Raw genomic sequence first — 18,448 nt, 5'->3', positions numbered from 1 at the left:
GGTCTCCAGATGAAGGGCACAGCTGGAGAAATGCACTGGAGGTAACAGAGGAGACTACAGAAGTATCCAGGAGAAAGACAGAAAAAAGACTGGAGAAGAGAAAAAGGTTGAAGTTAAAGAAGGGAGAGAAAGATCCAGAGTATATCCCGGAGGACATCTGTCTCTCAGTACCCGTACAGCACCTAGCACCAAAGTATTCAAAGACTTTAGTGATGAACAGTAAGATCCTTAACAGTAAGATTACAAACGTGCATTTACAAGTCATTTCATCCTTGTAGTATCCTTCCTGACATTGAAATGGATTAAGTAAGAGTCACGAAATAGTCACGAAAGGCGGACATTTCCTTCTGTTTTTTTTAAAGGCTAGTCAAGTGATTGACATGTCTCAAAAATGTTTCAGTCACATCTTAGAAAAACACAGTAACAGTTAATTGTCTTTTTTTCTGCCAGCATGTCTGCTGTTAAGTTGGAAGAATTTAATCTACTTTCTATTTGCCAAATGCATAGCAGATTCTCTTCATTTCCAGCACTGATAGCCCAGTGTTTCATTAAAGAAATAGCACTTTTACCTTTGTTCAAGTTGCTTAATGGTAGCAGCCATCTGATTAGTCTTCTCTTCCAAGCGACTGTTTAGTTCACTTTTCTGTTTAGCTCCTAAGTCTGAACTCTGTTATAGATAATAATTATAAATGATAGATGTATAACATAAAATCATGAAATATAAACACACATGCCTTTCTGAACTTAATGGTAAGTGGAAAAATGAAAATGTTCATATATTTGTTTAATTCTCAAATGGAGAAAACCTCAATGTGTTTAAAATTAATATCATCATATGCAGCATTATCACAATAGTAGTAGAAACCTCATCAATTTATCAGATTCCAGTATAAAATCTAATAGAATATATAACTGGGGTAGCATGTTAGGCTTGAGGGTGGAAATTACCTTATAGGGTTTAAAAATACCTAGTGGGGCGCAGTGGCTCACGCCTGTAATCCCAATACTTGGGGAGGCAAAGGAAGGAGGACTGTTTGAGCCCAGGAGTTTGAGACCAGCCTAGGCAACATAGCAAGATCTCGTCTCTATAAAAAAAAAAAGCAAAAAAAAATTAACCAGGCATGGCAGTGCCTGCCTGCAGTCTCAGCTATTTGAGAGGCTGAAGTGGAAGGATCACTAGAGCCCAGGAGGTGGAGGCTGCAGTGAGGCATGATTGTGCCACTACACTTGAGCCTGGGCAACAGAGTGAGATCCCAACTTAAAAAAAAATGTATAAAAATAAAATAAAGACTGCCATGCCATATTATAATGCGAAAAGTGGCCATGGTTTTCCAGAACAATTCAGGACCCAATGATGTTCTGAATCTTAAAGTAGTTTATTGGCAGCTAGCATCAAAATAGATGCAACTCTTCCCTCTTGTAATTAAAGTGTGATTCTACAAACCTCATCATCACACAATATACCTAGGTCACAAACTTGCTCATGTACTTTGACTCTTAAAGAAAAAAAAGTGTGATTCTGTAGAAAAAGAGGAATGGAAGGAAGCCTCAGGATTTCAGAGAGACAGTGAGTCTATTTCTCATGTGTCCATACCTGCAGCTTAAACGCAAGTTCATGCTTCAGAGCCCTGAGATCATCTAGTTGCTGCCGAAGAGACACAAGCGCATCCTGCTTCTCACAGACATCCTTCTCCAGCATCTTCATGGCCAACTCCATCTCCTGTCGCATGCTGATCTGGATCTCCAGTTCTTTTTCAACATCCTGCCCCCAAAATAAGTCAATTGCTTACACTCTCGTTCCTTCACTAAGTACAAACCAAACAGTTTCACAGGAAAAGGTATGCTGCAACTCTCAGGTCTGGATATTACGGTAAAATAGATTTAAGCTATTATTCATTTTCAGAATCATTAGCAAAAAACTCATTGGGGTATATGAACATATAATATAACATATGATATATATGATATATAAATACATAAATCTCAAAAACTTGCCAAGTCAAAAATAGTTTTTTTTTATTATTCTATTCTATTTTATTTTGTTGGAGTCTTACTCTATCATCCAGGCTGGAGTACAGTGGCATGCTCACGGTCACCAAAGCCTCGACTTCCTGAACTCAAGTGATCCTTCCGCCTAAGCCTCCCAAGTAGCTGTAAATAGGTGCATGCCACTATGCCTGTCTAATTTTTTGATTTATTGTAGAGATGAGGTCCTGCCAAGTTGCCCAGGCTGGTCTCGAACCCCTGGACTCAGAAAATCCTCTTGCCTCAGCCTCCCAAAGCGCTAGGATTATAGGCATGAACCACCATGCCTATATGTCTAAAATATGCACACACTTTGCTAGACATTAAGACAAGTGATGTCATAACCTATTACAGAAATATACATAAAAAGTTACAGTAGTCAGCACAAAATGAAGCAGTTGTAATTCTCCTGAATTTGAATGTTGTTGATATATTCAAGAACCCTGGGAAACTGGAAGACCCTCTGGGTCCCTTGGGCGACATCTCAGTTACTGGGAATGGCCATATGGCTAACAGGCTAACAAAATTTTTAGATTCACTTAACATGAAACTCCTTTGTGTTTCAACTATTACTACTGCAACATTATCCAGAGGATCAAAGATACAAAAGCCCTGCATTCTTCTGCCTCTACCTTGTGCCCAGGGAACACCTAGAACCTTGCCTACTTTCTTAGTTTCTTTCCTTCTTAACAGTTGTATTATTCTGATAAAGAGATATCAAAATTTTTAAGATTTATTATGTGTCATTTAACTGAGAGTCCCTTCTTTTACACGAGTAGTATAATAGAAAATGAACATACTCTTTCTTAAAATGCTGACATATATTATTTCAAGGATCCTCCTTATGAAAAGTATTTTGAAATTTAATTCACACAGAGAAGGCAAATACTAATTATTTCAATGATGATATATACTGCTATGTTTTCAGAAAAACTGAAATTATTTACTGTCAATTTTTAATAACCTTTTAGTAAAAATTCAAGTCACCTCTTATTTTCAGGCTTTTCCTGATTATTAGAGACATCTGGGGGGTACTTTTGTTTGTCATACTATTTGAACTTCAGGAAGAGTTAATATACTAATACCAGGAACTATTAACACAATAATATTAACACCTGGATAAAAATCTATTATAGCACTGTATTTCTTATTATAAATTATTTTTTTAAATGTATGATTGACACATAATACTAATTGTACATATTATGGGATAAAATATGATATTTTGAGAGTGATGAATCCTAGCCACTAGACCATCAGGAACAACATGATATTTTGATACATGTATAAATTGTGTAATGAGCAAATCAGGAAAATTAGCATATCTATCATCTTAAACATTTATCATTTCTTTGTGATGAGAACATTCGAAAGCTGCTCTTTTTTCTAGCATAAAGACAAATATTTTAGGTGATGGATATCCCAAGTACCCAGATTTGATTTGTATAAATTATATGAATGTATTAAAGTATCACATGTACCTTGAAACTATGTATATCTATTATGCATAAATAAAAAAACAAAAACAAACCTCTCTTCTATTTTAGAATATACAATACATTGTTAGCCCTAGTTCTCCTACTATGCAATAACCCACCAGAACTTACTCCTCCTATCTGTCCGTGGCTTTGAATCTGCTGACCAGTTCCCCATCATCCTTTCTCCTTCCCCCTCCCACCACTCTACTCTCTACATCTATGAGAACAACTTTTTAGATTTTACTTATGAGAGTTATTACGTATTTGTCTTTCTGTACCTGGCTTATTTTGCTTAGCAAAATGTTCTCCAGGTTTATCCCTGATGTCACAAATAACAGGATTTCATTCTTTTTGATGCTGAATAGTACACTATTGTGTGTATATATGGGTATATATATATATACCATAAAATACATATACACACCATATTTTCTGTATCCATCCATCTGTTGATGGACACTTAGATTAAGTCCATATCTTGGTTGATTGACTACTGCTGCAAAAAACATAGGAGTACAGCAGATATGTCTTTGTCATACTTATTTCATTTCTTTTGAATCATATGGTAGTTCTATTTTTAATTTTTAAAGGTACCTCCATACTGTTTAGTACATAAAGGCTATACTAATTTACATTCCCACCAGCACTATATAAAGTTTCTCTTTCTCCACATCCTTGTCAATTCTTATTATCTTTTGTTTTTTGATAGCTGCCATTCTAATTGCAGTGAAATGATATCTCATATTATATGTTTGTATATATATATAAAAATATATTTTGAGTTGAGTCATATATTTGAGTTGGAGTCTCACTCTGTCACCCAGGCTGGAGTGCAGTGGCATGTTCTTGGCCACCGCAGCCTCGACTCAGGTGGGCTCAGGTGATCCTTCTGCCTCAGCCTTCCAAGTAGCTGGAACTACAGGCATGTGCAACCATGCCCGGCTAATTTTTTGATTTATTGTAGAGATGAGGTCTCACCAAGTTGCCCTGGCTGGTCTCGAACCAGTGCGCTTAGGCAATCCTCTCACCTCAGCCTCCCAAAGTGCTGGGATTATAGACGTGGCCACTGCGCCCTGCCTAAATATATTTTTAATTTCTAAAAAAACTTAGGCCTAATACTGGATAATAAGTGTTTCCTTTTATATCTAAGACCAAGAATAAATTCAGAAATAACAGCTAAACATAAAAGAGTACATTCATGATTCTTTGTAAAGGGAGAGGACTGCCTCCAAGAAGATATATATCAGAATCTTGGCAGGGCTGAGAACTGAGGTCAGAGAGGGAATGTTCTTGTATTACAAACTATAAAGGAACAAAAAAACTGGCAAAACTATGTCGAGAATATGGATATTGAGAATTGACTGTTGAGAATGCTCAGAAAAAGACTGAGGAAGTATTATAGGGAATGTGGATTAAAATGAAAAAGAAACAATTTTATATAATCTTTAAAGTTTTTTAGAACACTACTGATATTCCTAATCTTGGTCTGTACAATAAAACATCTAAGCAGGCAGTTACCTTTTAATGTGTTCCTGAATTATTAGAACTTAAGCAAAGTTTACCAATCGTAATTGTGTCTCCTCCTTTAAATGCTTTCTTGCTTCACTTAGTGCCTGCCCTTCTGAAGTTCTGTCTTGCTTAGGACCCTTGAAAGATAAGAAAAATTGTACATATTTAAGGATTTAAATACCCTATACAGAATTAGCAGAAGACACTAACATTGCTATTTAGTAAGGAAAAAAATATATATGGCAAGCATATAACGATGGATAACGACAATAAAGACGTTGAAGAAGTCTAGTAAATTTTAAAATGTTAATAAGCTAAATTGGTGGTTTCCTACCACTTTATTTAAAATCCAAGATCAGTTACCACACCAGGTGGTAGAAGTTTTAAAAATCAGTCTCTAAAAACAACACAGTATTCATTGCAAAATATGAGTTAGGTCAAAGGTTTAATGATAATATATTCAATCTCCAGAGATATCATATCTGGTATTTTCAACTATTCAGAGAGCTCACAGACAAAAATAGTCACCAAAAAATTCTTCTGAGCAGTTGTTTTCACAAAGTCCATGCATTAAAGTGAAACGCTACTCACAGAAAATTGCTTTCATCCCCACTCAATGCCTAGTTACTCTTTAGAAACAATTTTAATAAGCATGGATATTGGATTCCTAGGGGACAATAGATTAGAAGCATGAAAATAAAAGGAAGAGGAGAGACCTTTCAAGAGATAACAACACTGGCAGCAGGAAAAAGTAAGAGGTACTAGTGAGTTCACAAGAGGCTGGAAAAACCCATCCACAGCAAATGGGAATATTTAAGTGTAGGTGTTATAAGCGTATCAATTTCAATAGCCTCTTAAAGTAGCACTGTTATAATTTAGTACAGAATTACCAATGTTGACACTTATGATCCTGTCATCATGGGCTAAATGTATTATATTATATTCCTAATTAACAAGGCTTGGGATTGTGAAATATATAAATGACTTGCAAAAATCTGATTAGATATGTATAAACAGTTTGGTGCTTTAAGGGATTAAGTTATCTAGAAAATTCATTAATATAATAACTCTTTCCCAGTGATATCAGATAAATGAGGTATCACTTTTTACACAACAGTAACACGGTATAAAAAATGGAATATTTAATATAACAAATAGTTAAATATGGTACAAATTATTAATACATAAAAACAAGGAACAGAATGAGACTTTTTCTTGAAGCCTCTAAATAGATGTAGGTGGCAGTGAAGCCAAGAAATATCGTGTAGGAAAAGGAGCATAACCCTACCACAACCTTCAACATACACTCGATTATGCATGGAGTCTACGTCAAAACAGTGTGCTTGGTACATGCAAATGTTGCTGCTTAAAACAGTCCTCTAGAGATTTCCCTTTGCGACTAACACACTGGCATGATCTCTATGAATATTTTATAAATCCAGTAAGATTAACCTTCCGATTGGATTCCAGTAGGTAGGAACTTTCCTCTTTTACTCGTTCCATTTCTTCTTGCAAGGTAATGATCCTGTTGTTTGCCACTGCAAGCTGTTGATAAAAATTTTAAAATAATATTTTATATTTTGAAAAGTAACATAGCATAAAATAAATCATGATCTGCTGGAACTTAATTTTCAGGCTTGAATATTTCTAGAGAGAAAGCTATCTATAATGCTCTTTTTTTTTTTTGAGTTGGAGTCTTCTTACTCTGTCGCCCAGACTGGAGTGCAGTGGCCGCTCCCGGCCACCGCAGCCTTGACCTGCTGGGCTCCGGCAATCCTTCCGCCTCAGCCTTCTGAGTAGCCGGAATTAGACACACGCTACCACGCCCAGCTAATTTTTTGATTTATTGTAGTGAGGAGGTCTCGCTTGCCCAGGCGGGTCTCGAACCCACGGGCTCAGACAATCCACTACCTCAGCCTCCCAAAGGCGTGGGATTACAGGCTGAGCCACCAAGCCCGGCTATAATGTTCTTACAGAGAAGTTAGGATAAGCATTTTTTTTTTTTTTTTTAGTTGGAGTCTCACTCCATCGCCCAGACTGGAGTGCAGTGGCCGCTCCCGGCCACCACAGCGGCGACCTGCTGGGTTCCGGCGATCCTTCCGCCTCAGCCTTCCGAGTAGCTGGAATTACAGGCATGCATTACCATGCCCGGCTGATTTAGGATAAGTATTTTTAAAGTAGGTTAAAAAAAGTCTTCTTATTGCTGCTTTTATAGGAAAATCTTTTTCGGTGCCAAAATGTTAATTTAAGATTGTTTATCGCAAGGGTGTCCTCATGGATAACTTGTTACGATATTTAGTAAAAATATCTATTTTAAAAATGTTTAGTAAAGAGTTCACTCACATCATGAGACCCTCCATAAGATCTTTAACAAATGAGGTAAAAAGCCAAAAGATTAAAGAAACTCACTCCAAAAGTCTCATTCTAAAAGATCCTATTAAGCACTGAAGAAAGTTTTCATTTCAGCACCTAAAAAAGTCATGCTATTAGCAGTATATGGCCAAAGAGAAACATTTATATCCCCAATTCACAGGTGGAAAAGTGAGGTGGAAATACTTTTTCCTCCTCAGTACCCACTAAACTCCCAGAGAACGTGAAGGTGCCGGAATGGTGCTGGGAGGAAAACTGAGAGGTCAGGCAAGTCTCAGCCAGGCCGTCTCCTTTTTCATTACCCCCTCACCTGTGGCAGGTAAGGTTCTGCCCAGGTCCTGTTCCAACATGGTATAGGAACAGAGAAGTGAGGGCTTGGGCAAGCTTTCTGGATGCAGGCTCAAAGGCCCATTTCTCTCCTTGCTCCATAGGCCTAACAACACGTAAAGAATTCTGGGCAAGTAGGTCTGATTTCTAGAGCCAAAGACCCTCAGGCAGATCTCAACAAAAAGAGGAAGTTTCAGAAAGCCTAAACATGGCTGCAGATGCAAGGGGGCTTTCTAATTCAGCTTTACCAACAATGCAGTAGATATTTATACCTTCATTTGCATCCTTGTTATCATTTGTCATTCGGGTTCAGCAATGGAGGGGGGGGCATGAGGGGAAGAGGTCTGTTATCTTTTTGAAGTGGCCCTCTTAAACCCAAAAATGAAAATGATAAAGGCAGACCTGATTAGCTTATCTGCTCTCTATAAAGTATACACAGTACTTACCTATCTCTAGGTTCCAAGTTTCAAGAAAATAAGTGGTACTGGTAAAATGAGTAAGTGAATGAATGAATGAATACCATCAGTATAAGAAGTCTAAGTTAGGAGGACAAGTCTTGTGACTGAGAAAAAAAATTAACAACTGTATTTATTGAGTGCTTATAATGTGTCAGGCACTGTTCTAAGCCCTACTCATTATTAAATCATTTAATTCACACAACAGGCTCTATAGCTCAGGGGTTAGAGCACTGGTCTTGTTAATTCACACAACAATTTTAGAAAATACTATCATTATTCCCATTTTACAGATAAGTAAACCAGGGAAGAGAAACTGAAGTAATTGGCCCAGGATTAGAAAGTCAATGAGTGGGGCAAGCCCTCCGGGTCCCCTCCCACTGTGGAAGTTTTTCTGTCCGCTTAATAAATTTTGCTTTCAAAAAAAGCCAACAAGTGCCAGAGGCAGGACATGAGGACATGAATTCTAGCTTTAGAGACCATGCTTAATGGCTATGCTATATTGTTTCAGTGTAGTAGCAGCAGAAGCACAGTAAAACAAATTCTGTGCTGAATATTCCAAAAGCCTGTGGAATAAGATTCTAAAGGTCACATCCGCAAATTAGTTTTAATGTATATATACAATTTAAGAATATTCTTCCAAGATGAAGTCCACAGAACTGAGTAATAAGAAAGGTAATTAAGAATTATAACAATGAAAATGTTAATCTGAAGAAAAAATTGATTAACAGTACCTTCCTGACTAGTACTTTAATTTGATTTTATTTAAATCAAATTTATTCCACAGTAGGTAACAGGATCATAACTAAAAATAAAGAAGGTAAATGCCTCTTTGCCATCTGGATAATTTTATTTAATATTTTTTATAAAAACATCTAATGCTATTTAAAGAAAAAAATCTGAAGCTTAGCCTTTGGCAAATTAGGAAAAATTTCTTATTAAAAGCAAAACATGGCCAGGTGCAATGATTCAAGCCTGTAATCCCAGCGCTTTGGGAGGCTGAAGTGAGAGGGTTGCCTGAGCCCAGAGGTTTGAGACCATCCTGGGCAACTTGGTGAGACCTTGTCTCTACAATAAATAAATTAAAAAATAATTAGCCAAGCGTGGTAGCTCATGCCTGTAGTTCCAGCTACTTGGAAGGCTGAGGTGGAAGGATTGCTTGATCCCAGCACGTTGAGGCTGCGGTGTTAGTGAGTGTGCCACTACACTCTAGCCTGGGCGACACAGTGAGACTCGAACTCAAAAAAAAAAAGAAGTAAAACATGAGGTCATTTTTCTGCTCTTATTTTAGGGACTTTTCTAAGAGTTTTCACTTATATGTGCAGTCTTCTCTGGTCTTCAGAGTAATGGTCAAGTCGAAAGGGAAGTATACCGTAAACACCATCATTTGCCACTGAGGGAGCTGGGCCTCTCAGAGGTCAAGTGACTCACTTACTCAGGCTCACATGACATCAAACCAGCATGACTTGTGAGCAGAGATTCCTGGTCTTCTGACCACTGCCCTTTATCTTATCTATCTCACTGAACCAAGGAGAAACAATGAAATGGGTAGTGGGGAGTTTGCCAATCTGAAACACAGAAATCAATGCCTGGCACATACCAATCTTTGTCTAGTTCTTATACATAAATAGTGCCCAAAATGTTAATTAAATGAATAAATGATGAATATTATGCTATGGCTAAACATTTAGTCTACGCTAGCCCAGACAAAATATTCACAGAAGACAAACCAAGATACTTGAGCAGCCAGGAAACCTACCTATGCAGTCCAGATGGGTAAATGAGACCACTGCAGTAAGCCAGTTGGCCACTCTAGTCAGAACAAGGAATTATGTACTAGTCGATGTTATCTGAAAAGTCAAGTCCTTCATTTCCAAGATGACAAAAAATTGTTGGTTTACTAATGTACATTGTGAAATTCTGTTTATTTATTTACTTAATTAATTTATATAGCCCAGGCTGGTCTTGAACTTCTGGCCTTAAGCAATCTTCGTGCCTCAGTCTCCCACAATGCCTGGCCACATTGTGACATCCTGTAAGTCAATCAAAGATTTCCAAAACACTCACCTCCTCTGTCAGTTTAGTGTTGGATTTTTCTAATGCGTCTACTTTTGCCTGAAGGTTGTTTACAGTAGCACTACCAAGACAAGAACAAAACATAATGATCTCTTCTGAAAAACATAATAATACTCTATACCTTCCTTTTAAAAACACCCCTCACACTTATCATTCATTGTCTAATGTCCACAAGTTCTGACAGACCTACAGGCTCTAAGACAGCTTACAAAGAACAGTCTGCTTTAACTGCTAGACCCTTGGCAATGGAATTCGAATTCAATAAGTATTCAAAGAGATAAAAGAGCTACGGTACCACACAGTAGATGTTAGGGTTTACCAGTGCATGATAATAAGGCTTCCTGGGTTAAAGGCTCACATGCACCAGGCACTCCTCTGAATTATGTCACTTGCAATGTTCCATTCATTCCTTTTACAGCCCTATGTATTAGGCATCCCCAATTACAGATAAAGAAACTAAGGCGTGGAAAGCGTAAAACAGTGTCATTGTTCATACTTCATTGTCAACTGTAACCATATCTCTGCTTGGCTACCATCTCCATAGTCATTATTAGTTCTTGGTCCCCAGAGAAAATGTACATAAACTGTTCTTGTATTTGCTAGCTAGAATTAAGGCTACTCAAAATTTATAGACACTAGTATAATAATTTTATAAGTCTTACTTAAATTAAAAATGTTTATCTTTATTAAGGCATGAGAAGTTTGGCTTGCTTTTTCACCAAATTCCAGTTACTAACACTGTTGTGCTCTGTTGCGTCCCTTGGATTGCCTGTGGTCCTTCACTGTCAGTTTTTGTCAGAGACTGTGAGTCTGCATCTACAGTCTCTCAGCCTATCTTTTGCTTGTAACTGAAGTCAAGAAGGATAGTAAGAGAAGGTACTTTGTATAGGAAAGAAGAGGTGCCAAACTGAATGGTTATTCAAACTTCAATCTGAGCTCCTTTTTATAACTTGACTATCTAAAATGTTAAAATTTTAACTTTCATAACTTCTATTTTTACAATTTATAAACAATTTGAGTGGCGTTAGGAAAAGAATAATACTTTATAAAAGTTGTTCTAGTTTGGAGAGCATTTCTAAAATAACTAGTGCTTACACTTGCTTTCTTCTTCATAATATAAAAACTTTACTGTTGAATACCTCCTGAAACATGAAAGTTATATACTATAAAATTTTCTTCCTCTCACACATAAGTACCACTGATAAAATGTTTAATAAAGTTACAAATTAATACTTAAATGGCATCAATCCTTCATTAACCATATAGTTTCAAATAAATGAATTTTTTATTATAAAAAATTAGTTCAAAAACTTTGTAATATCAACATGTTAAAGATCACATATTCATTCATATATCTTTGTTCTATGTATTGTCTAATGTTCTAGAGAGTATGATTTGTATTCAATTTTAACTGTGTACCTAGTATGTATAATAAAATACATAATGTTAAAAAAAGCTTATCTTTATTCTTAAGAGAACTACACATAAGATAATAATTAATGAATATTTTAATTATTCTTCTGAATTATTCAGCAGTCTTTAGCATAACATGAACATCAAAGTACTTGAGAAAACCCATAGCTTATGGATAGCTCTCCTCAGGAGAGAGGAAACAGTTTCATGTTCTGGACAGTTCTGAAAACACAGGAGTTCTCCCCTTAACTACAGTTTTGCTTTCTGTGACTGCAGTTACCTTCAGTAAATTGTGGCCCAAAAGTAGGTGAATACAGGATAATAAAAGATTTTGAGAGACAGAGACCATATTCACCTAACTTTTAGTATAGTACACTGCTAAAATTATTCTATTTATTATTATTGCTAATCTCTTACTGTACTTAATTTATAAATTAAGCTTTATCATAGGTATGTATGTATAGAAAAAAATCATAGTATACACAGGGTTCAGTACTATCGGTGGTTTCAGGCCTCCATTGGGTGTCTTGGAATGTATCTGCTGCAGATAAAGAAGGACTACTTTACTTTGTAAGTACTTGGTAAATTAATGATAGTGATGGTGAAGAAAGGGTAAATTTTTCTACCAATTTGATGTATAAATGAGAAATGTAAGGAAGTATAGAGACATGATTAATCTAAAGGTACTAATGCAATGAGTGGTTTACCCAAGATCAGTCCTGAAATACATGGCTATTATCTACTGAACCAAGAGGGCTGCCAGTTTCAACTATATGCCACATATTTTAAAATTCTTAACTGAGTATATTTATTTCATCACTGGAGTTATAATTACATCCTAGTCCTATACTACTTATCACTAAAGGTCACCAAAACAGTTAAGTGCCATTTATCCAGCACCTAACTCAGCTCCTGGCAAGATGGAATTTTACAGATATTTGTTGAGTACTGTGTGAATTTATTCTCACTGCTCACCATTTTACCCCTCCCTGTTTCCTTAACAATTCCCCTAAAAGTAATATATTTATTCATTATTTACTTCAGATGTCTGTTGAGTTCTTCTACATAGTTCTTCTGGTCCAGAATTGCAGTAATCTGACCATCTCTGGGGCAGGGAGAAGAGAGAAAATAGAAATAAAATAAATAACATCAAAGAACAAAACAAAACAAAACTTAAGATCTCACCCCACCTCCATCTTTTCAGAAAACATGAGGAAAAAAAAAAATGGCAAAAATACACTGAACCAGAAGGCAGGTCTAATGTATAACCCTCTTGACATATCAAAAAGGACAACTGAGAAGTTCAAAAATTAAAAACCTTGCTGGGTTTGGTAGCTCACACCGGTAATCCCAGCACCTTGGGAGGCCATGGTGAAAGGACTGCCTGAGCCCAGGGGTTCAAGACCAGCCTGGACAACTTGGCAAGACCTCATCTTTGCAATAAATAAAAAAAAATCAGCCAGGCATGGTGGTGTGTGCCTCTGATTCCAGCTACTTGGAAGGCTGAGATGGATGGATTACCTGAGCCTCGCAGGTTAAGCTGCGGTGGCCATGAGCATGCCACTGACCTCCAGTCTGGGAGACAAAGTGAGACTCTGACTCAAAGAATAAAAATAAAAACAAACAGGCCGGGCTCCGTGGCTCAGCCTGTAATCCCGCGCCTTTGGGAGGCTGCGGTGAGTGGACTGCCTGAGCCCATGGGTTCGAGACCTGCCTGAACAGCGAGACCTCATCTCTGCAATAAGTCAAAAAAAAAAAAATCAGCCAGGCGTGGTAGGGCATGCCTGTAATTCCGGCTACTTGGAAGGCTGAGGCGGAAGGATCGCCGGAGCCCAGCAGGTCGAAGCTGCGGTGGCTGGGAGCGGCCACTGCACTCCAGTCTGGGCGACAGAGTGAGACTCCAACTCAAAAATAAATAAATAAATAAATAAATAAAAATAAAAACAAACAAAACAAAAAACAATACTCACATTAATAAGGCCCTTGTTAAAGTTTCCAAATCTTAATAACTTAGGTTATAGGTATGTTACAATCTATCAGAAACACTTAAAGAAAAAAAATTTTCTTCTTGTTAATAGGTTTTTCAACCTCACTAGTATTATTAATAGTAACAATTTTCCATTTGCCAGAGGTATTGAATTAAGCTCACTCTGGTGTAATACAGTTGCTCTTAAAGGCTGTACATTTGCCTGTAAGTGCTATATACATTCAAAGTGAATGGTAAAAAAGGCTTTCATAAAGATTCGGTGTTTATCATTATTATATGAGAAACCAACTAATATATAGCTAGCAAAAGTTAAACAACTAGATTTTTCAGCAGAAAAATAAAATTAAGGCCACATGCCTATACAATTACCAAAAGAATAAGCAACATAATCTTACTTCAATGTCCAAAGTTAAAAACATCAGACTAATTATGCTTTGAACTGCTAATAATGGTTATGTCTCTTATCTCTAATTACTAAGTATCACAGTAAATACTTTAAAAACTTTTATTTTGAAATAATTTTAGATTTACAAGAAGAGTTGTAAAAGCAATACAGAATTCCCACATACCCTTCACTCAGCTCCCCTAAAATTAACATTTTATAAAACCCATGATGCATACTTTCACTCAACTAAAAAAAACAAACAAACCCTTTAGTGTTTAGTAGCAAGCATAATAATCAGATATTTTTGGTAAGACTTTATTCAAGCTACACTATAAGCAAATCTGTCAAAATTGTTCCAGCAAGCATGTTATTAAAACAGTATTGTTGCAAACTTTAAATACTACAAAAGTCTGAAAACTACTACATCAGGGGAAAAAAAGAATCCTAATTTTTTTTGTACATACCCTTCGCTACCTTTACTGCTGTTCCCATCCTTGAGATACATTGAAAAATCTATGACTCCAACCTATAGAGAGAAGTTTCAGAATTTAATAAAAATTAGATACTCTTCCTAAGACATAACACAATGTCTCTTTCTAGACACTCAAAATAGTAATACAGTCATGACAATTACCAGAAATGTACAATGAACATTTAATGTTTTACTTTTAGTATAAGCATGAATTGACAAGGGTTGGAGGTAGGTAAAGAACCAAGATTATATCAATAGGACTAGAAGGCTCGATCATGATTAAGACAGTCAGCAGAATGCTTACTACAAATAAGGGCTAGAGCGTCTTTCTCTTTTGCTTATTTCAGGCATTCTGCTACTGAATTCCTATTAAGTTTAACAAATAATTTTAAAAAATTGTAATTACAAAAATAATATCCATTCCCCTGTAGAAACTTCAGAACATACAGAAAAACAAAAAGAAGTAATAAAAAATACTCATAATTTCAACAACTAATGCCCTCTGCTAATATTTTGGTGTCTACTATTCCCAAGTTTCATTGATGCACATCTTAATTTTTCCAGATTGTCATTTTATTATTCAGTTTCTTTTCTAAAGATTCAGACCAAAATATCATATTTCCTTTTTCCCAGAATAAAATGTAACTGAAGTTTGTCATGACATTTTTAAATTTAATTTTTATTTATTTTAAAAATTATTTATTTTTTAAACTTGTGCCATAATATTTCATACAGAAAGGGTTAGAAATAATCATAGTGAAAACATAAACTTTATCAGGCAATTAATATGTGCTAGACCCTGCTTTTTTTTTTTTTTTTTGAATCATTGTCTTACCCTGTTACCCAGGCTGGAGTGCATGGCCACCACAGCCTCAACCTGCTGGGCTCAGGTGATCCTTTCACCTCAGTCTTCCAAATAGCTAGAACAGGCACATACCACCATGCCCAGCTAATTTTTTTATTTATTGTAGAGATGAGGTCTCGCCAAGTTGTCCAGGCTGGTCTTGATCCCGTGAGCTCAGGTAATCCTTTCACCCTGGCCTCCTAAAGTGCTAGGATTCTAGGCGTGAGTTACCACGCCTGGTCTCAGACCCTGTTTTAATGTACTAACTCCTTTATTTTTCACAATAACCTTATTAAATAGATATCCTTTTTCATCCTTGTATACATCAAGGACTCTAAATCATGAAGAAACTAAGTTAACTACAAAATACATTCAGCTAGAAATTGAGAAAGCCAGAATCTGAACCTATGCAGTTTGGCCTCAGGCTATTCACTCTTTTTTTTTTTTTGAGTTGGAGTCTCACTCTGTCGCCTAGATTGGAGTGCAGTGGCCACTGCCGGCCACCGCAGCCTCGACCTGCTGGGCTCCGGTGATCCTTCCACCTCAGCCTTCCACGTAGCTGGAACTACAGGTGCACGCTACCATGCCCGGCTAATTTTTTTGATTTATTGTAGATATGAGGTCTCGCCTGCCCAGGCGGGTCTTGAACCGCGAGCTCAGGCAATCCACTCACCTCAGCCTCCCAAAGGCATGGGATTACAGGCTGAGCCACTGACCCCGGCCATTTCTCTCCTTTCTTCTTGACTTCCCTATTACCTGAGACACAACAATATTGAGTTTAGACCAATTAATAACCTATAATGGCTTCTATGTGTTAAAGTGAAAGGAAGAGTTACAACATCTTTCACTTTTAATCAAAAGCTAGGCGGGCTCAGTGGCTCAGCCTGCAATCCCATGCTTTGGGAGGCCAAGGTGAGTGGACTGCCTGAGCCCATGGGTTCGAGACCCACCCGGGCCACTTGGCGAGACCTCATCTCTACAATAAAATAAAAAAATTAGCCGGGCGAGGTAGCGTGCACCTGTAGTTCTGGCTACTTGGAAGGCTAAGGTGGAAGGATTGCTGGAGCCCAGCAGGTCGAAGCTGCAGTGGCCGGGAGTGCCACTGCACTCCAGTATGGGCGACAGAGTGAGACTCCAACTCAAAAAAATAAAAAAAAAATAAAAAGCTGAAATGATTAACATAGTTAGAAAGGCAAAAGTTGAGATAGGCCTTTTGTGCCAGTTAGCTAAGCTGTGAATGCAAAGGAAAAGTTCTTGAAAAAAATTGAAAGTGATCCTTCAGTGAACACAGGAACAACAAAGCAAAACAGCCTTATTGCTGATATGTAGAAATTTCAAATGGTATGGACAGATGATCAAACTATCCACAACATCCTCTTCAGTCAAAGCCTACCTAATCCAAAGCAAGGCTCTTTAATTCTATGAAGCCTGAGAGAAGAAGCTACAGAAGAAAAGTTGGAAGCTAGTAATGGTTGGTTCATGAAGTTTAAGAAAAGAAGCTGTGTTCATAACATAAAAGTTCAAGATTCAGCAGCAAGTGCTCATGTAGAAGCTTCAGCAAGTTATCCAGAAGGTTTTCAAGGTAGTCAGAAGTCTTCTATTGGAAGAAAATGCCATCTAGATCTCCCACTGCTAGAGGGCTAAGTCAATGCCTGGCTTCAAAGTTTTAAAGGACAGGTTGATTCTCTTGTCAGGGGCTAATGCAACTCATGACCTAAAGTTGAGGCCAATGCTAATTTATCATTCTGAAAATGCTAAGGTCCTTAAAAATTATGCTAAATCTACTCTGCCTGTGCTCTATAAATGGAACAACAAAGCCTGGATGAGAGCATATCTATTTACAGAATGATTTACTAACTATCTTAAGCCCACTGTTGAGACATAGTGCTCATAAAAAAAAGATTCCTTTCAAACTATTACTGCTCACTGACAATGCAGCTAGTCACCTGAGGGCTCTGACAGAGATGTGGAGGGGATGAATGTTGTTTTCATGCCTACTAACATAACTTTCATTCTGCAGTTCATGGATCAAGGAGTAATGTTGATGTTCAAGTCTCATTAATTAGGACATATATTTTATAAGGCTATAGCTGCCATAGATTGTGATTCCTCTGGGAAAAGTAAGTTAAAAACCTTCTGAAAAGGATTCACCATTCTAGATGCCACTGAGAACATTCATGACTCATGGAAGGAGGAAAAATATCAACATTAACAGGAACTTGGAAGAAGTTGACTCCAGTTCTCATGGATGACTTTGAGGGATTCAAGACGTCAGTGGAGAAAGTAACTATAGAGGTGGTGGAAACAGCAAACTACAATGAAAAGTACAGCCTGAAACTATGAATTGCTGCAATCTCATGATCACACTTGAACAGAGGAGGAACTGCTTCTTATGGATGAACAAAGTAAGTGGTTCCTTGAGATGAAACTTACTCCTGGTGAAGATGCTGTGAGCATTGTAGAAATGACAACAAAGAATTTAGAATACTACAAAAACTTAGTTGATAAAGCAGCAACAGGGCTTGAGAGGACTGACTCCAATTTTGAAAGATGTTCAACTGTGGATAAAATGCTATCAAACAGCACGGTATGCTACAGAAAAATCTCTCATGAAAGAGTCAATTGATGGGCAGACTTCATTGTCTTATTTCCAGAAATTATCACAGCCACTCCAACCTTCAGCAACCAGCACCCTGATTAATTAGCAGTTATCAACATCAAGGTGAGACACACCTCCAGCAGAAAGATTATTACACTAGTATATCTATCTTATAAAGTACAATAAGTCCCCTATATATGATTAAGTTTTGTTCTAAAAATGTGTTCGTAAATCCAATTTGTTTGTGAGTTCAACAAAGTTAGACTAGGTATCCAACTAAAACAATCAACTATATAGTACTGTACTATAGAAGGTTTATAATACTGTTAACACAAATGATACTTAAAACCTAACAAAGGCAAAAAAAAAGAAATAAAACATTTTAAATCCTACAGTACAGCACGTGACAATGTATGCCAGACATGTGAACTACCTTACATGATTGGACAAGGGAACACTTTCATATCTTTGAAAGTTTGAAACTTGAAGGTTTGTAGGTAGGGGCTGT

General features: G+C 37.0%; 1 protein-coding gene across 5 annotated transcripts in view; it reads right to left on the bottom strand.

Moving 5' to 3' along the window:
* RUFY3 (RUN and FYVE domain containing 3) overlaps positions 1-18,448 on the bottom strand; it is an 81,594-nt gene that overhangs the window by 16,262 nt on the left and 46,884 nt on the right. For all 5 annotated transcript variants that reach the window (XM_008063212.2, XM_008063213.2, XM_021715107.1 and 2 more), the window contains 7 exons: positions 14,490-14,551; positions 12,693-12,758; positions 10,232-10,301; positions 6,465-6,557; positions 5,066-5,149; positions 1,595-1,762; positions 570-667 (listed from right to left, as the gene is read on the bottom strand). In XM_008063212.2, the coding sequence (XP_008061403.1) occupies positions 570-667; positions 1,595-1,762; positions 5,066-5,149; positions 6,465-6,557; positions 10,232-10,301; positions 12,693-12,758; positions 14,490-14,551 (641 nt within the window). The remainder of the gene's footprint in view (positions 1-569; positions 668-1,594; positions 1,763-5,065; positions 5,150-6,464; positions 6,558-10,231; positions 10,302-12,692; positions 12,759-14,489; positions 14,552-18,448) is intronic.

Source organism: Carlito syrichta, unplaced genomic scaffold (genome assembly GCF_000164805.1).
Source record: "Carlito syrichta isolate Samal-C Ts95f unplaced genomic scaffold, Tarsius_syrichta-2.0.1 Scaffold306677, whole genome shotgun sequence".
Classification (NCBI taxonomy): domain Eukaryota; kingdom Metazoa; phylum Chordata; class Mammalia; order Primates; family Tarsiidae; genus Carlito; species Carlito syrichta.
This window is presented reverse-complemented; position numbering and strand designations above follow the sequence as displayed.